This window comes from Contarinia nasturtii, unplaced genomic scaffold (genome assembly GCF_009176525.2).
Source record: "Contarinia nasturtii isolate CC-2019 unplaced genomic scaffold, AAFC_CNas_1.1 Cnas_scaffold_414, whole genome shotgun sequence".
Classification (NCBI taxonomy): Eukaryota; Metazoa; Arthropoda; class Insecta; order Diptera; family Cecidomyiidae; genus Contarinia; species Contarinia nasturtii.
In genome coordinates this window covers 905,687-933,112 of record NW_022197768.1, presented here as the reverse complement: position 1 = coordinate 933,112, position 27,426 = coordinate 905,687, and the positions used below count along the sequence as shown (strand labels likewise).

General features: G+C 32.2%; 2 protein-coding genes across 4 annotated transcripts in view; one reads left to right on the top strand and one right to left on the bottom strand.

Annotated features, from left to right (window-relative positions):
- Window positions 1-704: 704 nt before the first annotated feature.
- LOC116338410 lies at window positions 705-2,870 on the bottom strand. Its single transcript, XM_031763623.1, has 4 exons — window positions 2,544-2,870; window positions 2,071-2,271; window positions 1,886-2,005; window positions 705-1,694 (listed from the first exon to the last, which is right to left on the bottom strand). Exons 1-4 carry the CDS (start codon window positions 2,607-2,609, stop codon window positions 942-944), a joined length of 1,140 nt encoding a protein of 379 aa, XP_031619483.1. The 5' UTR covers window positions 2,610-2,870; the 3' UTR covers window positions 705-941.
- Window positions 2,871-11,595: 8,725 nt separating this feature from the next.
- LOC116338411 (protein doublesex) overlaps window positions 11,596-27,426 on the top strand; it is a 74,641-nt gene continuing 58,810 nt past the window's right edge. Inside the window, exons 1-2 of one of the 3 annotated variants that reach the window (XM_031763626.1) lie at window positions 11,596-11,990; window positions 16,872-17,829. In XM_031763626.1, the coding sequence (XP_031619486.1) occupies window positions 17,160-17,829 (670 nt within the window). In that variant the 5' untranslated portion in view covers window positions 11,596-11,990; window positions 16,872-17,159. The remainder of the gene's footprint in view (window positions 11,991-16,871; window positions 17,830-27,426) is intronic. The other 2 variants (XM_031763625.1, XM_031763624.1) reach the window with 2 other exon arrangements.

The following is a 27,426-nucleotide window of genomic DNA, read 5'->3' as shown; positions in this document are numbered from 1 at the left end:
TTTTTTAGCCAAATTTTAAGTTTGTTTTATGTTCACTACAGAATTTAAACAATCGTTGAACTAATTGCAGTAATGGTAAATAGAAACAAAGTATTGTGAAAAAGAAAAGAAAAAGAGAAGGAGAAGAAGAAAAAATGAAATGAAATGAAAATTGTTAAAATTACTCTTTTTAGGTTAATGAAAAATTTGTAATAAATTAGGTTGGTCTAAATATAGCTGTATTAGGTAGAAATTTTATACTCAATTTTAGTTATTTGGTTCTTTTCTCGCAACAATAATTTTAAATGAAATAAAAATTTAGAACAAAAAAAAAAAGAATTCAAACTACTGCAATGTGTCTCATTTCATATGTTTATACCTAAGAGTTGATCAGAAGAAAAGAATGGAAAAAATGGAAATTAATCAATGCGTAATGGATCGGAATGGAAAATGAATCGAAGGAATGGATCAGGAATGGTAGAGTAATGGAATAGTAATTTTTAAGTAAGTAAGCCTCGTTTATACCGCAACATGTTATGCCACTGTAATGTGATCATCATCGAAATGTAAGCGCGTTACATAGAGTGTGGCACTTATGTCTCATTTATTATACAATTTTCTTTACAAAATATGCAATCAAATTTGTTTGAAAATAATTTATTTTTAGTAAACATTCACCTTTTTCATCCCTTCGCTTGAGAAAAAAAAATATAAAAATAGCCAGATTGTGTAATATTTAATTTTAATTCTTTGAAACATTTACATTATAAAACTTAGCCACAGCATCTGGTGGGATACCGTTCATAATTTCAATTGCATAAAAAAATTTAAGACATTTTACTTAGAATGCTTCGTGCTTGATTTGAAAAAGTGAACAAGAATTGAAATCGTTCGATTCGTAAATCTACCATGACGTAAGTCTTATATGATTTAAAAATTCTTTCATATTCAATATCGGCCCCTCAATGCTGATTCAACATTTCGAATAGTTTTTGTCGATTTTTAACACTATCAGCCTTGAACAGAAATCGCTTTTCACGTGAATCATCTGCAGCAGATGGATACAGTTTTTGCAGTTGTTTTATACTTTCAACAATTTCATCAGTATGCGAATGATCGGTATTGCTACTCTCTTCAATAAGATCCGGTATGATCTGTGTATTACTGTCATATTTATTGGTGTTTGCAGTAGTTAAGTCATTTGGCGATACCGTCGATGCAAATTCTGTTGTGTATTCAGCATTATCATAGGTTGTGATAGTTTGTGGATTAAAACCATTTCTTCTTGTGGTAAGTTCAAAAAATTGTGCAATATTCACCGGCGGAAATGTTGTTGATGGAATCAATTGATTAGCGGTGACCGATTCTCGGTCAATATTTAAATTTGTCGTTTGTACCGCCGAATTAATGTACGGATTGGTGGTAGTTTTCTTAACAATTTGATTACGAGAGGCAGCTGTTTGGGTTTGAGCATATCGATTTGGATTATTGATCAACGGTTTGTATCGTTGATTGTTCTCTTTATTTTGAAATGCGCTGATAAATCGATCGTCTGAATTGGATTTATTACTATCGGTTTGTGACAATTCATTGCTTGTCACTTCATCAGTTGTCGTCTCTTCTTTTAAGCCCAAAATACGATTTAATTCATAAAACTTTTCAGATTCGGTACAATCAATGTTCATTTCATCTGTGCGAACACAAGTGAATGCTTCCTATGGTGAAAAAAAATAATGATTATACAATAAAACAGAGAACAATTCGATTTTTATTTTAAAATGACACAAAATTGTATGTCAGTTGAGAAAAAATGACAAGTTTTTATTTAAAATAACAAAACAAGACATGTCACTTCATCATGGTTGTCTGTTTTGTTAAATATAAAACAATGATGGTCATATCCTACTTGATTGAAAGTTGTTTCTTCTGGGCAAATGAAACTCCATCGAAACTGTCGCTCTTGGCCATCCGGATAGGTAACAGGTAGGCATACATGGAAAATTTGACAATCATTTTCAACGTCTGCCTACATTATGTATCATATGTATATTTTAATGTATATAATTAATGGAATATATTTAATTCACGTACATAATAACCATATTGACGACCAGCACACGAAAAATTATCGGTGATCTCACTTCGAATTGATGTTGCATTGCTTGGAAGTGTCAAACGAGACAAACGATTAATCACTGTTGTTTCTTCTTCCAATTCAAATGGTTCTGGTGTCGTTGTTGTTGTGGCTTGTGTTGTAAATGGAACACGCTCATGAATTGAAATTGGTCGTCTCTTAAAAAGGTAAGAAAAAAAAATATTATGAGAAGACAAAAGCTTTTATCAAAATATCACTCAAAAGGAAATGCTTCCATACATATATTAGATGCTAGTTGCAAATTGCAATTAATAAAAATAATAAAATTTATTTCAGAAAAAGTTACGAACACTTTTCGTCGAAAAATTCAAATAATTTCAAAATCACACTTGTATTGCGATTCACTCAAGAATATTTCGATCGTAAATTGACCACACTCAAGGAAGATGAGAGAAATTTGAAAACTAACCCGGACAACAACAGCTGCATTGCTCACAATAATCGACACGATCAATGAAATCCAAAGCGATAGCATTTTTCTTGTGTTCGGACAATTTTTTTCGTTTATTTTATTTTTTAAATAAATAAATTGAAATTATTCTCTTTTTTTAATGAAACCGACGAAACGCACTACCGATTACAGCCAGTGTGTGCAATTTAAAGGAAAATAATATAATTTGATGGTGGCACAGACGATGTTTAAAGAACAAAGACTTGTCGACAAATGAACGCATTTTGGCGATGGCACAAATTATTTATATATTCGTCAACACATGCGTTCTGACGTGAAAACCGTTAGATTTTTGGCCCTAAAGAGGTAGACAATCGACAAAGAATAAGTTGTGATTTGGATTTAATGTTTTAATTCACTTTAAAATAATAATATGTAGGTACATATCGCTGGAACATTATAACGCAATTTATGCCAAAGAAATTACGTTTAATAAATATTCATGACGTGTGCTTCATTCAATTGAACACGGCGTTCAACAAATCCAACGGACTCTTTAAAGAAACGAAAAAGAACAAGTAAAACGAAGAACAAACGATAAAAGAACTTTAAGTGTTTGGTGTTAGTTTTGTATTTTGGCTTGTTGGATTTGATGGGAATGATTCATTCAACAATTTCAAGAAGAAGATGGCGCAGAATTCTTAATTCATTCGTGCATATTCGTAGAAAAAGTTATAATGAAAAACAAAATCGAAATCTGGCCAACACTATGGTACACATTTTTTTCTGTTTTTTTTTCTTCTTCTTTTTCGTCGTTCATAAAACAAAGCTATCTTTCATGTCCGATTAAATATGTGCATGAATGAGTGTTGCAGCAGAATTAAATGAAAAACAACTACAACTGTTAAAATGATTATCATTAGAATGGTGACATGAGCGTTCGCTTACACTGATCATTGATGACCGTAGCCCCACGATCAATATTTTTTCTAAAAATGAGAATGGTTGCAATGTGTTTAACGCGGAAGATACGACGAGATATACGGTCACGAACGAACGTGCACAAATACGTGCCATCATGTTAATTTCAATGCGATTGTCGCTTGTTATTCTTTTCGAATTTAATGTGACATTACCATCATAGAACGTAAGTAATATAGGCCATTGTGTGAGTCAATGATGGCCACTTGCTATTTGTGTGTAACACCATCAGTGCCCGTTGTTTTCTTTCTCCCTCTCTCTCTCTCTCTTGGATTCTTCAAGTATTTGCGGGCTTCAAAGGGCCGGTGTATTTCTTCGGTGTGCTTTAGCTACAATTTATGTTGCAATAATTCATTCGGTTTGAAGAAAATCTTAGGCATTTTTTGTTGCTGGTTTGAATAACTTACATTACGAATTTTATTTTTTTTATTGACCTAACGGAACAAGCGAATTTTATTAGACGACTAACTACGGAATAGAAAATCAAAATATGAGAAAATTACGATCTCTAATTTTAACAGCTTTGCATTTCATTATGTTTGACTCTGTTTTTATTTTTGGATTCGTTCGAATTACATCGACACAAACTTATCGAATCAGGTATATCACGTTCAAAACCATAAATGAAATAAATTGCGAACACCGTTCTATAGAGATTCGTCACTCAGGTCTTAGTATTGAATTTTGCGGTGAAATTTCGTTTGCTCGCATTTCAATCAAATATTGATAACACATTGAAATTTGTGTTGGCCATGTATTTTTTTTTTGTTTGACTGTGTAAATCAAAATTGATTATCTAAAACTTTATTAGCCTTGCAATTGGAGTATGTGAGCAAATATATACATGAGAAAGATTCAGATATGTGAGTTACAAGTTACAGACGAAAAAGTCATGTCGATCGTTGTTTTATGATAAAATGCAACGCTCCAGTTGATTATCACTGTGTTCGCTGAATTTGTGTGAATGCATATTTTTTGTTTGTTTGTTTGTTTGTTTCCATATTTTCTTCATGGAGAAAGAAAAAAGAAACGATCTTCAAAGAATATTATACGAAATAAAGGGTACGAAAATAAAGTAAATTTAGTAGTAGTTTTACTTATTCAGTGGAAAATGTTTTGGATAAAACCATAAAGCGTACGGAGCCAAGTGTGTGTATGTGTGTGTTTGTAATATGCATTGTTTGTCCAAAATGAAATGCATATGAAACATGCTACTGTGTGCATCAACATTGGTATGAGCATGATCCAGAGAATCAAATGAAGAAAGTTCTTGCAATTCGGTGCATGTTTTCATTACACACATCGTACAATGGTAAATCCATAAATAGTTGGTTGTGCGAAAGAGCATCTTTAAGGAAGACAAGAAAACACAAGTGAAAAATGTTCCAACTAAATATTACCACATTTAAACATATACTCAGTTTTCTAATTCACTCGCCGTATCATAAAAGATTTGAGCATATGTGCTAGTATCACTCTTTCTCTCTCTCTCTCTCTCATTCTCACACTCTCGATCCTTCATTCATTCAGTGGAACGAGAGAAGTTTTCCATTTCGATATGTACGAATTCGTTATTGTTGTTGTTTGTTGCTGTTATATTGCTGCGTAGTAGTTGTTGAACAAAAGGAATTTTCATTCGTGCTGTATTGTAATCGCAAGTAGTAACAACGATGTATGCTGAACAAAATAGTAGACTCAGTCGATGATGGTGATGGTGGTGATATGAATACGCGTGAATTTCACCATTTTATTCCCAATTCAAATGTTTACAATCAAACTACTTTCTCTGTACACTAATCTCAACACCTTCGATTGTTCCACAGTGCAAGGGGGATAATGAAATGCAATAAACATTGAACTGGCCAGCGTGCAAGCAAGCAAAAAATGAATTGGATAAATAAAAATTCATACTAAATTAGAGAAAAGAACATACACACACAACATATCACATACCAAAACTTTCGATTTAAACACAGTGCGAAATGAAACTTGGACAAACTTTTCGGCAATTCAAACGTTCTCACATTATCAAGCAGCAACAAAGGAAATCATACGGAACGATTTTAGATTGAAAAATATGTTTCACAAACATGGACTTTTTCAATATTGGTTATATGTACTATTTTCACACTGAATGTCCAATCATACTCATACATACTCGAATTCGAGCGTGCTTGCTGAGAATTCAAAATCCGTTCTTGTATTTGGAATATTTTTAGAGCAAAGCTAAGACCCATTTCACTTTATCGGTTTGGGTACAGTGCAGTTTAAACTGAACAAAACAAAATTGGAGAGAAATAGAGAGAGTGCTGAGCACAAATCCACAATTTTCGTAAGTTCATCAGTTGAATGCCAAAGTGAATGCCACTGATGATATTCGATAGTTGCTTTTGTACTTTTCAACATATCCAGTTCTAGTAAAAGCATATAGCCAATATGAATGAGAATGAAGCTACTACTATTTCTACTGTTGTTTAGTAAATTTTATATAGTTTCCACTCTGCTCTGCCCATGATGTGCATAAGCCATGTTCTATATCTCATCGAATGATTCAAATTTATGGATTCCATTGGCAAAACGTGTGAATAGTCTCCAGAGGAATTGGTCTCGGATATTCATAGATTTTTCAATGTTTTAGAAGAGAAAAATACTCCATTTACTTTGCTGTTACAAGAAACTGTGGAACAAAATACCCTTTCGAGAGAGAGAGAGAGAGAGAGAGAGAGAGAGAGAGAGAGAGATAGCAAAGGATATAGCTTATTGTTAAACGTAACACAAAAGATTCAGTCGTTATTAAGTTTGGCCCATTAAGATTCGAACTTTGTTTAACCAAATGAAAATTTCACGTAACAAGTGACACTCGATTATACACACAGCATTCGTGGACCATCTTTAAGGCAGTTATGAAATAAATGAAAGATGATTTTTTTTAAATAAATAACCCGATAAGATATGATATGTACTTTAACGGTATTTTCTGGGAGATTTGGCTCAATCTCACAACCAAATGTTAATCTTTTTCGTTCTCGATATCATTACATTTGTCCAATCTATAATTTTGTCTTGGTGCGCAGAGGCAACTAGATTGTTTAAATTACCGTTAGCAATTTTAGAAATTAAGTAGCTCAATCCGTTTGTATACTAGATACTACTTCTAACTGCAAACATAATATTAATTACTCACTTTTTACTGACACTAATAAATTTCTTGCAAAAGGCTAAGCTTTTCATGTAAAGCTAGGATAATATAACCATTTGTATAAAGTCAAACGAAGTTATTTCCATCTAAATATCATTCTTGCTTTGGACAATTAGAAAAAGAGAAAAATAAAATGAATAGTTGCAATTGGCGGCATAACGATATGCAAAACAAACTCTAAGAGATTTATACTTTCAGCAAATTACACATGGTCGAATCAAATTGACATCACTATATCATACCTGTAATTTATCTGCTCAAAGTTTGATTCAAGTTAATATTTATGTGCTGCAAATTACCAAGTGATTACAGTGACACCAGTATTGCGTATATTCTAATTACATTTTGCATTGTATGATTATTGCAATTCATGCCAATTGTTGGTAATTAAACGAGTTTATGTGTGTATATGTGTTGTAATTTTAATATGAGGCGCATTAAAAATAACCATTTCAATTCATCTATCAGTTCATTAAAAAGCAATATATTGATTGTTTACAATGTGAATAAAATCAGCACATTATTAGGTTTCATTCGCACTTTAGTTTCAGTTTCAGTGAATACAAAACAAAAGGATAGCATTAAAAATGAATGAAAAAAATATAGAAACTAGAATATAAATCAATAATTCACTCGAATGAAAAGCAAAGGTATGCCATTTAAGTTCACACCTTTTCTTCAACATTTGCGCGACAAAACTGGAGAATTTATATGCATTGCTAACCCAAATCACGTATGGAGCGTTTAAAATTAAATATTTTGTTATGAAATCGAGCCGATTAGAATATGTCACGTATCACTTTACCTGTAAAATGATGTAACGAGAATGATGCAAAAATGACGAATCTTAATTGTACCGTAATGAAGAAGAAGACCAACTTTTCTCAATAAATGTATGCCCATGGAATACCCGAATCTGTGGTCCTCAGAATCATTTTTTTTTTTAAATTAGAGAATATCTTCTCTGTTTTATGTGAAATTCATTTGGAAATTCTCGAAATTAGTGGTAATTTATTTGCACTCAGTTCCGAGAGATTCGCCAACGATAATTTAATAGAACACTACTTCATATGAACGAATCAAATTGAACTTCGTATGTGGATGCAATTGCTTGCATATTTAATGGATTCGGTTTATAAATCGAAAATAATAAAAAAGCAACAAAACCGTACGAATGAGTACGTAGCTAGGCAATGTAACTTTTAAGTCCTCACGTTTGTCCGTGAATTTTTCTGGATCTTGTTCACTTTGTGTGCATACAGAGTCTCAGAGGGTCTCGTATAAGGTTGCCATGTAGCAGTAGGAATACAGTAAAATAGCACAACGAAAACTACCGATCGATTTTTTTTTGCTTTTCCGATGGAAAACTCTAAAAAAATAAGTGTACTTGTATTTCACAAAACTTTGGATCAGGTGGGACACACCTACTCTACAAGATCTCACTTCATCTAAGATGATATTATAAAGAAAACTGCATTTATATGCGACAGTGAGACGAAATGAGCTGCAATTGAATCTTGTGAAGTAGGTGGATTCGACCTGATCTAAAGTGTTCTGGAAGTCGACTTCGTGAGTACTTACTCACGATGTTACATCAGAAAAGCGAGAAAAATCGCTCGGAACTTTTTTTTGTTTTGTCTGTCTTCCTGCGGCTACATGACAACCTTATTTGGCCTTATTTAGCTATAATACGCGTGGCTCAAAAAAAAAACTTCATTTTGTTGCCACCGAATCGAAACACAACAAAACGAAGTCCCTTTTTCGAGTGAATATTTCTTGTCTCTAAAATCATTGTGTTCATTGCGTACCACACAATGTTTCTTATACTATCAATTACTTTAAAATTGGTAAATTTTCTCGATGTGTATCTATTCAGCTTCTGATCTCAAAATCCAATGTCATTTTAATATTCATGTTCGTCACATGTGGGTGTGTGCGTATTAATGGATTTTTACGCTCATCATATTTTTACCAGCTTTCTGGCTCCCGAAATATAAATACACGTATGAATTGGTGTGCATCAAATTTGTTCTCTTAAAAATAAGTAATAAATATTAATAAAACACATTCTTAAAATTGAAATTAAAATTAACATTTAGAATGTTTTGTTAAATGTTGCAAATAATTGCGTTTCAGCATTATGTGGTAAAATGAAAACATATAGAGAATGTTAGAAATAAAAATTGAAAAACCAACAGTCCGAAGGGAGTTCGAATCAATCAGTTCAAAATACCCGAGATTACCGCTGATCGTAAACAATGTCGCTGTGCCGGTATACTATCCCGGGGATAGGCAATTTGAATGGCGAAAAGTGAAAAGTGAAGTGAAGCCAACAAGAACCCTGTTACACATATTGTTTCCCATATACATTTCCAATCCCAAGTAGACGTGAACATACAATTAAAAGAAGAACATTTTCATTATTTTTATTAGAAACAATGAGTCGATCAAATAATTATAAAATGTAAGCAAGTAACAATCAATTTGAATACATTGAATGGTACACATTTTTCCGATGATCGAATACTTTCAATTCTTGAAAATGTTGATCTCGCTTGAAATCAGTGATGGTTTTTTGCTGTCTATATAGCGCTAAATAATCGCAGCGTCTGTGCGTTCACCGCACGCCGATGTGTGTGGCTCAAAAAATAATCTCGGCAGCAATGCTGTACAACCGCTGCGAATATCTAGCACTATTTAGACAGCAAAAAACCATCACTGCTTGAAATTGAACACAAATCATACACTTATGTCATGTATGGAGAGATCGCGTTCATCGAATGAAGATACAATATTCGATTTTACTTTAAAGACAAACAATGATGTGACTTAAAAATTTGCCACAGGGTGCCGTGTTAAATACTAACCACATTGTATTTGATATAATTGATAGTTTTTGTTTTATTTTTATGCCCTGTGTTGAACCTTTCTGGTTCTGGTCACATTTCCCATGGATTGCGTTGAGAATGTGAAAAAGAAACAATATAAATGAAGTTCTTTGACGCACGGCTCTGGCTTGTTTTCAACAGAATACATATTGATTCTTGTGTGTGTCTTTTCATTTTGCGGTTGAACCTAGAAAGATATAGTCACCACGATCGACTCCGATAACTCAAGATTTCCATACCTGGATTTTTATAACATATATGTAACAATTATTTGCTTTCTTTCAATTCGAAAACAATAGATACGACTTTTACGTAATACGATATATTTAATTTTACATACGAAAATGTGCAGCCATGCACACAATGCACACAATTTACACAAAATGCATGATTTTCTGTATGTTTTCAGATAAATTACGAAATGGCTAAGTGTTTTTCATTAAAATAACGCCAAATTTGACATACTGACATTTTTCATACTTTAAAATGACATGAAGAACAGCGCACATGTTTGCGTGTCTTTGAACTTGGTTGATGCAAACAGTGGTGACTATTTGAAATTTATCGTGGCTGCATAGGTAGGCGGTTGAAATATGTGTATGAATTCAGTATATTTTGAATGGTATTCACCTAACACTTTAACAAAGTGTTGCGAATAGTGCACAACGATTACAGAGAGCACAAATGCAACCATGCTGATTACGTTCTCTCATACGTATACATGCAACACACGTGCATTTGGCACATCCCGCATTCAATATTCGACACCAATCCAAATACATATATGTATAAGTGATTTTGTAGTGAGAACTTGATGTGCCAGGGGGTATACACAATTTATTAAGTGTGATTCAAAAAAAAAAAAATGTCATGTATGTGTCATACAAGATATATTTATGGAATAAAATTATTTTCCTACAAAAATTTATTTTTTTTTTTTCACGCGTATCAACTTATCATTTTTATTTCGTGATTTTTTGTTAATCCAAATAAAATCAACAAAAATAGAATTTGAATTGAATGATCACGTTCGTAAAGCAATAAATGATGTTTGTTTGACATTTGGATGATTCATCTGATTCACTGTGTTTCAAATGATTTTGAATTGGTGTCTACCCCCTCGGTGATGTGTATAAATATTTCCAATTTCATTCATTTGTATATTCTCCAATACTTATGCGTTTTGCTATATTTTGCCATAGAACCGTAAACTGTTTTTGTGTGTTTTTTTTAATTTTATTTTTAAAATTTAAAAGTTTTCATCTCGTTTTGATATTGCCGTTTGTTTCTTCTAGTTACGTATTCGATTCTCTTTCCTTTCCTGTCTCCATTTCTGGTTTATAGTACACTACATACAGTGAATACACATACAACGATTGAGCTTGTGTTTGTTTCCATCTTTGTTTAACGCGTTCACAACACCATCATGCTGCTATCGCTTTGCTATCGAAGAGCCGTCCGTGGATGTGTACAACGAACATTTTTCTTTCACAAATAGTTAATACATGTGCCAATACAAGCATATATAGAACGCTTGATATAGCAGCAGCAGCAGCAGCAGCAGCAGCAGCAATAGTAACATCAACTGCAACAGCACATACAACGTTTTACACATCGTACCGCCGCTCTCACGTAGTCGTTGAAAAGCGCACACACAGCGAGAGAGCGCGAAACATTTGACTGACGTGATTCTCGGACTTTGTATGTACCGTCTCGTTGAGGCATTCAGTCATCAACTGATACTACTCGAATCAAATTGATTGCACTGCTCGAAATAACCGAACGCCAAAGTGTATTATTGTTGCGCGCTGTTCACATCAACTCAATGTTTTCGCAACGCTACGGTTACGGGATCGAGAACATATATATATATTTTTCGCAGTGGTCATTTATATCGCGAATATAACTAGCATTGCATTCAACCAAAACAGCACAATTTCAAAAAAAAAAAAAAAATAATAATTATAATAATATTAATAATAATAGAACAAAGTAATAATATTTAAAATACAAACGAAGAATATAAAAACAAAACCAAAATTTACACATCTTTAATAAAAATATATCTGAACAACGAACAGATAAAATAAAAACTACAACACACAAAAGATCAACACACGATAAATGCATTAAAAAAATATATAAAGTTTATTGTGGTTGTCGTCGTCAAGCGACACATTTTCATGCGCCGCGATTTGATTCGATTTACAAACAACACCACTATTACAGTTTTTTGCATGATTTTTGTTTTTAAATTTTAAAATATTACTGTTAAATTTTGTGCACATAAAACACGATCTGCAACAGCAACAGCATCAAATACAGATACATCAATACCAACCATACAAATACCACGATCAAGCTGTTACGCGGCGCTACAGTGTATTTTATATATGTGTATGTTTTTGTTGAATTTATTTTTTTTTTTTTGTTTCATAAACCATATCGTAAGTTCTTCGTTTATATCGATCAGTTTATTGGATAAATGAAAATTGTTAATTAAAACAAATGAAAAGGATGCACTTGATAGCCTGTCGAAAATAGATAAAATTGCTCTGTGACAAAGAAAAAAAAAACGCGATATTTTAATGAATAGATGAATATCAATGCAAAATAATTATAAAAAGCAAGCATTTGCTTAATGTAAATATTAAATAAATGAACAAAACTTGAAGTAAACGCTAAAGATATATACCGAGAAAAAAGAAGAGAGATAGATAGATAAATAGATAGAGGAGATTTTCTACAGAAAGCAAGAAATATTAATTTTTTTAACTCAATGCAACACGTGTGATTAAATGTCATCTGCGAATCTGGTGCGTTGAATTGATTTGAATATTTAAAAAAAATGATCTTGGTGGAATGTGACTGTTTGTAAAAAATAATTTGAATGGAAGAAAAATGTGCTTTTTTATCATGGTAGCAAAGCTTGGTGCGCCATCGATCACAATATCGAATCAAATATCGCGATCATCATCATAGTCATTTGTTGTCGTTGTAAATACATGTAGTTTTGTTGGATTTGGCATCATGTTACTATCAATCAACTAAATTGGGATCGAAAGAGCACCGCCAACTATATATACACACACACACATTCACTTTAATAAAATAGAGACACAAAACATGTGAGAGGGAGTGAGAGTTTAAACTAACGATATATAAATACGGTGAATAGAAAAATATTCATTGTTGTCATTGTGCTTGATTATTAGTCATTTCGATATGTCCGTGTGTATTTTGCGCGCTGTTTGTACTGTTTTTCATTCTTTTATTTATTTTTATTTTATATTCGTTGTTCATAATATTTTATTTCTGAATCTTCAACGCAGTGATTTAATTTGAATACTTAATATTATTGACTTACAAAGTTGCTGTGAAAAATTTGAAACAGGTTTTATTATTTTTCAAGTCACAAGCTTAATCGCACTTATGAAATGAGCGCCTCTAAAGGGAGATACACAAACAGAAGAGACGAGGGATAGAGTATAAGGAAAACTGCACTTTTTACGTATATAAATGTGCACAAGTGCACAAATGCAATATAAATAGTAGATACATTGCACACCGATTTTCTCTCTATTTGTCTCTGTCTCCCCCCTCTCTCTTCAACATGCATTACATTTTCAAAACTTACATCTGTAATCGACTCTGTGTCTGTATACTATAATTTGGCGTTATTTAAAGGAATTGCATACAAATTGCTACTTACTGACAGACATTTTTTCAAAGTTGGCATCCGTGTTTTATTTTCATTTTTTCCTCGTCTTCATTTTCGTTTTAGTTTTTTTTTTTTTTTTTTTTTTTTCATTTTTGAAGTTCGATCACCGTCATACCGTCGATACTAATTTGCATACAACAATTATATGATATGACTGTCTAGCTGTTTCGTTTTCGATGCAAATCTAATGCGATCACGAAAATGATCCCCTCTCTCCAACTAGATTGAAATGAATACGAAATATTTTCAAAGGTCATGCATTATAAAAGAAATAATGACAGAATTCTAAAAAATCATTCAAATTGATTTTGATGTTTTGTCTCTTTTTTTTGGTTCATTTTTGCACTTTGTGTTTTGTCCGAATTTGAATTACCGATCGATTTTCTTCTTCGTTTTCTCACTTTTGGCTCGATCCACTCCTCCTATGCCGTATAATTTCAATTTAAATTAAATGACTGACAAACATGAATATCAAAGAAGAACGCAACACTTAAACATATGACCATTCATATATGCAGATATCAGTTGAAAGTTATTAAAATGCGCTTGCCACGGTATATTAAACACATTTAAAATATCTTTGATTGAATGAGATGCACACTTTACGTTTTAAACGTGCTATTCGGTTTACTCATCTCATATCTTTTTTCTCTGTGTTGTTATTCAGTCTATTTGTTGCGTAGATACTTACTATATTATTTTGCTAATTTGTTTCATTATTTACACTTGCAGAATTAAATGCATAAACGTATGTTTGTAGTTGAAATGCAATAAAATAAACAAAAAAAAAATCCGATCTTTCAAAATGTTAAGCGCCACTCAGATGCATGTTTCAAATTCAAAAAAATTCAAAATGGAAAATGAATCGGATGAAAAGGGAAATAATATCTTTGGCAATTCTGATCACTGACAAAGAATATAAAAATTAAAATTTATAAATACAAATTTTCAACAAGCGCGCATCACATTCTCTCATACAATTCAGTTTTTCTGAGCTCAACAAATATTATTAGAAAAAAAAAAAACAGAAATGCACATTTATTGAATACGTAAAACAGAAAATAGAGTAGTTAGATTAAAATGAATACAATATGCATAACCGGAGCACAATTTACCGATTAGTGTAGAATATATTATATAGAAGTATAGACGTAGTATATGACTACATTACACATTGGACACATTGCATAGCTTATATAAACTATGAACTTCTCAAGACCAATTATTAGAATTGAAAGAAAATCGCAAACGAATGGAAGCGAAAAAAATGAACACACAAATTAAAGCTATAAAAAACGGTTGGAAATAGCAAGGGAAATAGACTGAAATTATTCAAGAAAATTGTCATCGAAGTCACACACACACACACACACACACATACAGGGGACAGCGATCGAAAATAAAATGCAACAGCGTTGAATGTATGCAACAGAAATGCCAATACTTAAGCAACAGTCGTCTCAGTCGTCCGACTAATAACGGTTGATATATCTCCATTTTTCATTATATGTATTCTCTATTCCGTCACAATTATGCACAACACCATGTGTATGCATTGCAAATGTGAATTGTGTGCTCACGAAATGCCAAGAGAAAAAATGTATAAATGTTTGTCCGTTCTTATCAACCCAAAAACATTGTACATTGTTATTACATTTACGTTTTTTTCTTCAACTTTCAATACTTCTTAGTTAATTAATTTATTTTTTCATTTATTGTTCATATATTATCCAGTTGTGGTGTGTGCTGATTTCAAATATGCATTCTATTTGCGCGGTTTTGATAAGATACTAAACGAACTAAATTTATGACCAGTTTTTACACCGAAGATCAACCGGTGTTTATATTTTTCTTTAAGAAAAGTAAATCACTTCACAGTATCTAATTTAAAGTTTTTTTTTTCACATATACACTTCGTTTCACATGCCCCATGTAATTGCCCTATGATAACAAAAGACCCAAAATGGAAATCAAATGTTTGATTGAAATCGATCGGAACCACCTCTTCTCGGTATTTTCATGCAAATAATATTATTTGCTCTAATTTTATAAGCACTATCACCACATTTCAATTCATTTTTCGTTCATTGATTCTATATGAGTTTCTCTGTCTACCTATCTTTATCTCTTTCTCTTTTTGACAATTAGATTATTATTATAAATTTATAAATATCATCTTATGAATATTGCGATAGCGGAAAGAATATGAGCTGAATGCACTTAGTATGATATAGATTTGAATTATAGTACTGTATGCATGTATGTTTGCATAGATATCACACTAATATTAAGACGCAGTGAATTCAAGCGTGGTCGAATGTGTGCCGTAGTTTTATATGTTCGGTGTTTATGTGTTTATTTCAGTTCCTCTCTCTCTCTCTCTGTGTGTGTGTCTGTAATTCTGCCTTTATTGTGTACGCTTCTATTCATTCCTTATCTGCCTTTAAATCGCTACCATTCTAAGTAAATACAATGTATCGCCCCAGTGAAGTTATAAGTATTCTTCGTTCAACGCGAAAATTTTCGAAAAAAAAAATAGCAACAACATTGTATGACATTATAACATACTTATAATATCATTTCTTGTTTCAATAATCGTCGCTGCGCATCTTTGACTCTCTTTTAATGTTTGTGTACGTCGCTCTCGCTCTCGCTCTCTCTCTATATCCCCTGATCTCTCAAGCTCTCCGTATATAGACACATAATAACGAGTAAATTTTACATTGCCAATCGAATCAAGTTGTACGTGGACACGTTCAGTTCCGAACAGTGAAACAGAGCAACAAATTTACAAGTAATCGCATGCCGACTGACAAATGAATTTGCTTTATACTATGCAAACAGCATATCTGCATGAATTTTTATATTAATCAACTTTTTTTTCGGTCGCTCCTCTCTAGGTTTATCACGCCTGAGCATACCGTGATAGTGACAAGTGATTTTTGTTCGTTTTTTTTATATACACTCATACTCAAAATAAATAAGAAAAAAAAATTGCACGATCAGAAAGCATAGGGAACAAGAGCAAAAATCCGGCAAATCAAATGTCCAGAGCATAGAATAAAGATAAAACGTATAATGTGAAACTAGTAGAATAGCAAAAAAAAAAAAACGTTTAACAACAAACTTTCGAGGCATATAATCAAGTGGTATCATACATCCAGTGTTGTCGTTACCTATGACTTTGTAATCCTAGATGTTCGTTTAAAAAAAAATAAATCACAAACATATCCGAAGCAGCGTGAACGACCATGCATTCGATGTGTTCACTTTGCCATCAAACACAAAGCAAAATTAAACTCTTTGCAAAAACGAAACGTTTAAACGAATAAATAAATAAAATGGAAAACAAACATTCAATTGAATGCAGTTCACGATTCGCGTATCACGACCTGCAATCGTTCAATAATTTTACAATCGACTCTCATCTTTCAAGATTACATATATATATATATATATTTAATTTCTTTAAACCCAAAATATACATATCAACTCAGTCCGAGAAATTACATCAATTGACCGTATTGCACTGAATTGAATTTATTTACTATTTTTAGGTAGTAATTTGATGCAACAACAGAAAAAAAAAATCTAACTGAAACCGGAGAGTAGTCAGCTAGAGTGGACAGCGCAGATACATGGTTTGAAACTCTTCCTCATTACAATAGCGATTGTCGCTTCGTTGTCTTCTTCTCCGTCTTCTTTTTGTTGTCCGATTTAACACGATTGAAACAATTCGGAAGTGATTCGAGCAAAATTGAAACAAAGAATTAAGTAATATAATTATTTAATATATATATATATATATTTCGAAGAGCCGTAGCCGTTGTCGATATATCGTCTGAATGCCATCGGAAGACAGTTGGAACGACATGATGTCGGATTCAGAGATGATGGATTCGAAAAATGACATATGCGGCACATCAAATTCAAATTCAGCATCAACATCATCACGAACACCACCAAATTGTGCTCGATGTCGAAATCATGGCGATAAAGTTGAATTAAAAGGCCATAAACGATATTGCAAATACCGTTATTGTAATTGTGACAAATGCAATTTGACGGCCGAACGACAACGTGTGATGGCACTGCAAACAGCATTGCGTCGTGCTCAAGCACAAGATGAAGCGCGCGCAATGCAATTGGGATATGATATGGATCCAAAAGTTCGAACAACGATTCCACAGCCAATTCCAACCGCTCTCAGCGTTCAATATGCATTCAGCAGTTTGAAATCAAACAGCAAAAAAGATGACACACATTTTCAACAATCACCACCGCCACCATCAGCTCCGCAAAATTCACAGCCAGCGGTATCTGTAACAGCAGCTGCAGCGGCGGCCGCTGCAGCCGCTGCTGCCGCAGTTAATCGATCTCTGGAAGATTCTCAATGTGACTCATCGTCTGCCACAACAACATCATCGGCTGGCATTGTCATACCTATTCCGATGCAACGCAAAATTGGACCATTACATCCACCTGTTAGCAGTCACACAGTTCCACCGACTACTGGTAAGTCAATGATTTTTCTTTTATCTCTCACTTTAAACGATACTTGATTCGCATACCATTTTCATTCCAATAAACTAGAAAATAATTGCCAATTCTTTAAACCATATAGTTCAATTGTTTTTGTGTAGTACACATTTAAATAAATGGTCAAATCCCTTTTTTTCATTTTAATTCATTCCTATTCACACGTTAATCGGTGGCTCGCCGTCTCTTTCTCTACAATCAAAATGTCATTGACGTCCTAAGCTTACATTGTATCTTATCAATTGACACACTCTTTTTTAACGAACAGAATGTCGCACGAGAAAAAGTCACCATGCCAGCCGACGATAATAACAAGAGCAATATAATGATAAGTAAACAACGTTAATCTGTGATTTGATCTAATTAATTTGTTTTAAACAACAACAAATAGCAAATGGGGAAAAAATCATAGACGTGTAACCACATTATTCATATGTCAAGTGTTGAACATTGATATTACCATATATTGTGTCATTTTAATCGAAGATTTTGCGATTAATATTTCGTTTTTATCTATTTTCCTCTTTAAAAACATTGATGTAATGTGGTATTCACAATTCACAATATTAAAGCCGATTAATGAACAGTAAAGTATTAACAAATGATACGCATATGTATGCGCGAATAGCCAAAGGAGTCGGAGTGTAAAGAAACAATAAAGTAATGGAGCATACAAAAATGATCACAATAAATGACTCTGATAACACTTGTGAACGAAACTGACGGGGTCCTTAATTCATTATATACAATTATCAATGATAAAGATGATGGAAATAGGCGTAGATTTAGAGTGAGAACAAATGAAATTGAATATATTGCAGTTGGCATGGGCCAACTTTGCGATTAGGAATGTTATGTTTGTTGCATTGCGCACATAGCGCACATATTGCAATACGGCAAAATGTAATTAATAAATTTCAGAAATGTAAATGAAAAGCATTAAAGTATGCGGCTTTTCAAAGGGATATCGAATAATTTCAACAATGCCTTCTCAAAATTGTACAACATTTTGCCCATGTGCGGTTCATTCGATTAATTCGAGACGTACGTGCTTTTCAATTTAATGGATTTTTGATTATTACAAATGAGTTTTAGCCACATACTTGCATTGCAAACATCCTAAACTATCTATACATATGTTTATTAAATCGTACACAACTTTTAACACCGTTGGTGTGAGGCCAAACGATTATTTATCGAAATGAATATATTTGTGCATTGAGTTATTGGCTGATTGAAAACGTCACATTTGATTAAATTTGAGATGCTGATTCAATTATTAACGCGAAGAAGTTGGACATATAAAAAATAAAATACTTTAATAATGATGGACATTCTCAAATATTTGTGGACTCGCATTTTTGTCGTCCGCACATTTCTTATTTTGTTAACATATTTTTTGTTGTTGTTGTTGTTTTTTTTTCTACTTTGGAACAATGGAGCTCGCCCTCAATGGAGTTCGGAATTGTTGCAGATATGTGTAATCATGAAGTTTGATCATGCATACCGAACAATGTTGAACAATGAACAAAGAAAAATGTCGTATTCTAATGCATATCATCAGAGCTCAGTGACGCGTTCAGAATGCATTTGAAAACGAGCAATTTCGGTAAACTTCATCATATCCTATCTATTGGAAAATCATATGATTGCCATAATTAAAATTAAAATGAAACAACAACATACACAAAAAAAAAGAAAACACACAAAATAATACTTTATACTAATATAATTGGAGTTCATTGTTAAATTTAGTACCGTTTTAACTAAACGTTGAAAAATCTTATGATTACTATTTATAAATAATATGGTATGTCAGAGTCATGTATTTGTCCATAATGCAATCGATATCGATATTTTCTATTCAATTCATTATTCAATTGGTTGATTATATTGTCGCGACCGTTAACTTTATTTTCTTTCTTCAATGAATATGTTTTTATTCCGTTTTCAAATCGAAATAAAAGTCTTCATTTTATTATGATTTTTGATTTTGGTAAATGAACTTATTTATATTTGTATAGTTTATGGTCTTTTTTCGGTTTAAATTGGGAAAGTATTCCCCGTAGCAAATAACGAAAGACCATCGAACCCTTTCCACTTACACCATTTACAACATGATTAATTTGTATAGCTTGTGTTACCCTCACGTTTGACGTTTATCTCTCTAATATTATGTATCTAAGTCAAAATTGAATTGTCTACTTAGCAAGCTCATGAGTGGCCCCAAGTCTATCATCCTTTTGATGCTAATGGTAAAATATGCATCGCTTTTAACATTTATAGCATATACGTGCGTGTTCATCGATAAATACAAGCGCACACACACACACATCATATATAAATTGTGAATGCAAATCCAAAGTGCCGCGCGCTCCAAAGTATGGTTGGCTCAATTGGTAGACAAATGGGAAAATTGCTGTGAATATTCCAATAAATGTGTACATACTTAGCGCGTTTTGTAGAATGCATCAAACATTTGAATGCTGTTAAGTTATCAAATCGAACACATAAGTTAAATAACTTAATAATAAGAACGAATGTAGTCAGGATGTTTGTGGTTTTTTTGTACATTATTGTGGTGGAAACATACATTGGATATGCAAAATCATAGTATCTCTCTCTCTTTCTCTCTGTGTATGCATGTGTTTGTCTATTTATAACGCTTCCGTAAATATTCCTTGCCAAATGCAATTGCTCCATGCGATATGGTTGAGCACCCCTTCGTCTAAGTCAGTTTTTAGATCATTGCATTGCATGATGTGAATATGGGCACGTTTTCTTCTTCTTCATAAATCATATGGAAGCCATAACAACAACAACAAAATCAATATGAAACTATAAATATGTATTGATGAGGGGCCAATGTCATTACTTTCCGTCCATTCTTAAAACAATGCATATTTGGCACTTCAAGCAGTAAACATGCAACATGTTCACTTTAAAATCAGACATCCTCGTTTTCAACTTTATTCACCGATATAGTATTAAAAATATTTACAATAATCAACATAATATGTGATACCTTCAGTTTGTTTCCACTTAGTGATCGATCCATTTCGAGAGAAAGACAGAAGAAAAGACGGATAAAAGAAGAAAAGATAAAATAATCACAGAATCGATGCGATATAATATAATATAAGAAAAGTTCTCATTTTACACATTTTGTGGTTAATTAATTGCCTTTGAATACGTGGCAAGAAGAAAATACTGCATAAACAATATATTGTTATAGATTTCAATACATTTTTTTAAATGTTGCGTTTATTTATTAAAACCACTTGAAAAGAAAACCAATTAAAGCAATTTCATATCGACCAAACCGTTTATGTTAAAACCGTTTACTCACCATCGTTTATTTCTTTTTTAAGTTTTCTCACTCTCTTTTTCTCACAAACATAAGCCCTTTATCATATGAATTTACACAGAAATAATTTCTGTGTTGTTCTTGGAGTCTCAGTTCAAAATTCATTGTTTAGATGTTCGTTTCACAGTAATATTTCATTGAAAAGAAGTGACATCTTGAAGCTGATGTGGTTTAAATGTATTCTCAAAAATCCGTATACAAACAATCAGCTTTTTTATTTCGTTTGAAATTCTTTTATTATGGTTTTCTGTTATAAACAAAGCCACATTAATGTATTGAGTACGCGACACACAAATAAACTGTCCAAGCAAAGTTTCGATTAAATAATAATTACATTTTGACTCAGCAAAGATTGATCCAGTGCGTTCACTTTGAATGAATGTGTTTCGACTGTGCCGCACGTGTTTTATATTTGGTTTGGCTATTTCATATATCTTAAATTATAAACAACTTCGTTTATTGTGACTATGAATGCATTCAACTGTTGATATGTCTCCAAAATGGTTTGTCAATAAATTAAAAAAAAATTGTTGAAATTTTCTGTTTATAAAATGTAAATGAGTAACCGGATGTGATTCATATTGAGCATAAAATATTACACAGTATAAGTAATATGTGATGATACAATTTATTCGAAGAATCCTTTTCATAACATAAATAAGTGGGCAATTGAATAAAAAAAAGTACACCGTCTGGTTGACTTCGTGAGATATGTAAAATTGATGTTTTAGTGATCAATAGACAAACGAATTGCATGGAATATAACAGGAAGATGTCAACACACCAAATACATATACTTTCGTAAACGTAAAGTGGTATGCTTGTTTATCTTTTTATTTTATTTTTTTCGAAAACGGCACAAAAGAATGCATTAAAAATTGTACATTTTACCAAATGTTATACCTTTTGACTTTTCTACACTTGAAGCAACGATCAATTTCGAATTGAAAACATTGTGCTTCAATTATGGTTGTTGTTGTTGTTGTATTTTTTTACTTCTTTACTTGTTTCTATTTTTTTTTCTCCACTCAATCGTCAGAGAGATGTCAATGAGATGTATGGTAATAACATTTAAACGTACCCAAATGTAAGGAACCACACCATGAGAACACAAGAATATTCAAACACAGCGTATAATTAAAAATGCCTGCAGGTAAAGTAGCTTGAATAAATGGGGGAAAATTCGCATACGTATCATGCGTCCGATACGATAGACACATTCTTTGCGCTGTTGTTTTCATTATTCCTTTTCCTCACTTGTGAATTCAATGTTCCGTCGCTGATGAATATTGATGCTGTACAAAGTTATAGTTTTTTTTTTGAATCAGTTAATTTGCTTATATTTTGCTACATACGATAATGATGGAAAGAAATAGCGAGTGTACCTTGTGGCCTTTACATGTTTATCAATTCAAATTTTAGGTTTGGTTTGTTTTCAAGCCACAGAATTGATTGAAAGCTACTGATTTCAAACAATATGCAACTAATAACCTCGAAGCAGGCGAAAATATTCGAACTTAATTTGGTTATTAGTGAAAAAAATACACGTGACCCATCATTGAATGTGTATTCATTTGTCTCACTGTGTTTTTTCGTCATTCGCGCTATACATTCTCGGTGCATACAACTGACCATACGGTAGTTTACCCAATTAAAGCCTTTCATATGCGTTATCTATCGAGGCTTGTATTCGCCGATTTTAAGCCAAAGTTTTGATTGATTTGCATTCGCGGTAGATTGTTTATTTATCATTTTTTTATAAGTCTGTCTAAAAACAAGATTAATAATCTGAAGAAAATTTTCAAAAAATCTGAAAAATATAATGAAACCACATAAAATTCAGAACAAAAACTTTCTACCTCATATATATTGTGTGTACTTTCATTTCAGCATGTATTGAAAACACACTTTTAAATCATATTGAATATGTATCATATTCATGACCACGTTTCATTGAATCATGAAATGGGAACAGGTTACAGCCAGCAGACGGTAGATGTAAAACTGAAAAACTGCAATTTAACTTAAGTATGCTTCCATCAAGATATATGGACGTACAAAGAAAGACACAAAAATGATATTATGAATTCAAGTATCTTACTTGATCAAATATTCAATTAGAGGTGTAACCAAGCAAATTCTAACAAAAATTTAACTTATAAAAAAAAATGGAAATGAGCTGATTGATCACTCTACACAAATGATTAATCTTAAGATAAAGCTCATAAATTATCAGTAATTTTCAATAATCGGCGATCAAGACTTTGATGTTATAAACATATTGTGAAATCTCTCACAATTGACATCAATTGTTTTTCCTCCCTCACATTTGCAAAATTGAATTGAAAATGTGTCACATTATGTAAAATTCAGAGCATGAAATCGCACTTATGAAGTAATGCTACTTCTTAGCAGTGTCAGAACCGCACCTAAATTTTTATTAGCACCAAAACAAAACTCATTCTAACACATCCATAGGTAGCAGCGTAGTCTTTATGCGAGAGACGATTTCATGCTCTGCTAAAATTGATGCCATATTGCATTCTTACGACTTACTCGCATATTTTCCAGTTTCCATCTTTTTATTGTGTTGATGAATGCCACTGCAAAATAACAGCACCCGAAGAAAAAGAAGTGAAACAGTGTTTATATATTTTGAAAACCAAAATTATAATTACGACAAAATTATAGGATACACAATACACAGAAAAACAATCTACCTAAATATTACGGTCGTCTTGTTAAACACTTTTTATCGCATACATTTTTGTATAGAAAAGTATGAATAACGACTGCCATGAATAATTTATTATCAAAAAAGAGCACAGGTTTAATGGGCACGATAATGAACCAATGAACCATGTCCATTTTACACACAAAAAATAGAATTTGAAAATAATGTGATGCACCATGAGACATGCACCATACTTTGTTAAAAATGATCATTTTAAACATTTTACGCCAACTTTTAAAACTTGTCAATATTGTTTTAGATAATGATTTGAGTAGCATATTCCGAATAAATTATAAATGAATTGGTTTCGATTCATTCATCCTTTATATCTCATCAAAACTGATGTATGTAATGTTTTAAAATGATTCAAATTAGATGGTGTGAGTTAGATAATCAAATTCATTTGGCTATCGATCAATTTTTATTTGGAAAGAAACGTCTTATTTATTCAGTCAGGTTCGCCCGGTAGCGTATTACAATTGCTTATGTTCATCTTTCTTTCACGTTCGAAAAAAGATTGGCTTTCATGTAATGGCTCTGATCATACAAGCGCACATGTACACTATATCCATATTTTATCGAATCCATTTACAATAAAAGGATTGATATCTTTTTTTTTTCATTTCAATTAACCCAAGGAATAATTTTCAATGCCAAATCATCATTTCCAACGTCAGAATGGAATAGAAAAGTCGATTTGACAATAGTCAACAACATTTAAAGTATTCACCTCTGTGTCTGTTTCAATATGACGTTATGACGACTAACATTGGCATTCTAAATGCGAAAACCAGGATGAATGGCAATTTCATGAATGATTCTCGTTTGGGAAAAATCCATGGTTAAATCTACACAGTCCACAGTTGTCTCTTCATTGCATATTAAAGGCACAACTTTAGAATACTGACACCTGTTAGTAGGTTTGAATTTTTACTTTTTTCGATTTTTTTCGGATTATGTTTAAAATAATTTTTAAGTTACCCATGTTTGGGGTATGAAAACAAATCAGCCACTATAAATGGGCAATTTTGGAGGTGTCAGTATTCCAAAGTTAAGCCAATAATAATTCCGCATTCATTGGCATTCGTTGATTGAACGATTAAAACGAATTCGGATGAAATTCGGATTTCTTATTGCTATACTTTATAAATGTCCTGTTATTTCAAAACAAAAACAGAGACAAACACAAAATTTGGCACGTAAATAAATCCATTCTTTTCAAAGTCACAAACTTTATATCAAAGTCAGAAGAAAGAAATTAATTGTTTGAACCAAAAGCAATATCACAATGTAATGTTATGTAAAGATTTAAACATACAAGTCACACTTTTAAACAAATACTGTGCGGCTGTGTTTTGTCGAAACTAAAATCACTCAAATTTCTTTCTATACTAATTGTTTATTAGTTTTTCTGCGACATACGAATCATTTGAATTGAAAACACAATTCAACTATCATCATAATCAATTTACAATACAAGCATTTCGTATACACAATGAATAAGCGTGATTCGATTTCGCTATGCAAATTTCTTTTGCAATTGAAAATACATTTCATAATATTATATAGTTTCTTTTTCAATTGTGTTCTATTCATTTATTAGTAGTTTGTCGGTTTTTTTTTTATTTACAATTTTATTATTTAATTTAATTTCGGTTTGGCTGAATACAATTGATGGCGATCGGTAAAATTCTATACTATGTATTTTTACAAATAATTATACTTAATGAGAATTCAATGTTAGTGCTGCACACAGCAGTAGCAGCAACAGATATACAAACATTGTAGTAGCGTACAAAATACAATACATGATAATTATAAATGAGAAATCAAACACGAACATTCAAATGCGCACACACAACAATAATAACGAAAAATGAAAGCACTGACAATCGAACCCGAAAAAAAGCGAGAACGAAAAACAATTATATTTCATTTTGTATGGTGATGATTTGAATCCCTGTTAAATGTAATTAATCAATAAATGTGCATCTCAAATGAGTGTGCTTCCATCTCAAATTCATAGCTATTTATGCATGCATCCATCGTTAGCGCTCGATTTTGAAACATTTTTGCGCGACAATTTCCCTTTTTTCCCGTTTTTTTTCTTTTTTTGCTTAAGCCCAAAGGATATTGTATACCAGAAAAATTATCCATTGCGTTATCAATATCATTTCAATATTGTTGGGGTGAGAAAAGAGAACAAAATATATATTATGTGTGTGTCGTGTTTCCATTTGTGCGAATTAACATTGTTTAATTGGATTTGGATAATTAGCACTGATTTATACAACAAAGAGTACCAAATTGTATCGAGTAGAAAGCTGTTGCACGAGCAAAAAAAAAAAAAAACAAACGAAAATAAAACTCAACAATGCAAAAATAAATGGTTGTTTTTGGAATGGTACATGATTTCTACAATGTGTAATTCTGCACATTCAAAACGATTCGAAAAGTCGTGAGGAAAACCACACTCTCAACACCTTTTAAGAATTGTACTGAACGATTATGTGGCGGCAACTATCAAATTGTCTTGTCAAACGATTTTTAATTGCCACTTACCACAAAGACCAATGCATATGATACTATTAAAAAAATAACAAAAACAAAATTAAACCCATTTTAGTAACGAACGACAACAAAAATTAGTGAATGAGAAATAAACATGAAATTGACACGAATGCAAATGGTGACTGTGTCGGTCGGTCGTTCGGTTGCGATCTCATTGATTTTTGATTGATATGACGAACAGAGAAAAAATACACTGCCCTTCTTATAAGCAACAAAAAAACTATTATAAATATCGCATAATTTTCTTTTCATTTTTTCGCATTTATTCAGTTTGTAAGTAAGCTAAATAGTTTTAATATTGGTTGTTGTTTTTTTTCTTCTTAAGTTTTGCGTTTAAAAGCTTTTAAATTGTGATAATATGCAATGGTCATACAATGGTCGTTGCACTAGAATATGTTGCAATTAAATATGGTTGTGTACGATTTAATTTGAAGAAAATCACGTCATTCTTATTTAAGTAGAAGCCAGAAGGCTTGAAGATTCGTTTAACGATTTATATTATATTATAATACGGCTATAGCTTCCCTTCCGATCAGATCGTGTCCGAAAGCGTTTTATGTTGTTGATGCGAACAAAAGAAAAGCATACAGCAACGGTATCTTTTTCTTTCAGCCAACAAAGAGAAAAGAATTGACATATACATGAACAAAAATACGACATGCGACTGTCATTACTCGCAATCCGCCCTGAAAGCTGTTCATTTGACACAGACAAAACGAGAGAGCGAGTTAGAGAAGAAAAAAAGAAATTAATAGGCTTGCTTGCTGGTGGGTACATTTGGATTTCCCAATGAATTAATTGATTTGCTAAATGATTTAATCAAGTCTAGAAACGTTGTGCGACAATTGATTTTATTGTATTTAGTTGTGACTTGAAATGTATAAAATATAACTAATATACA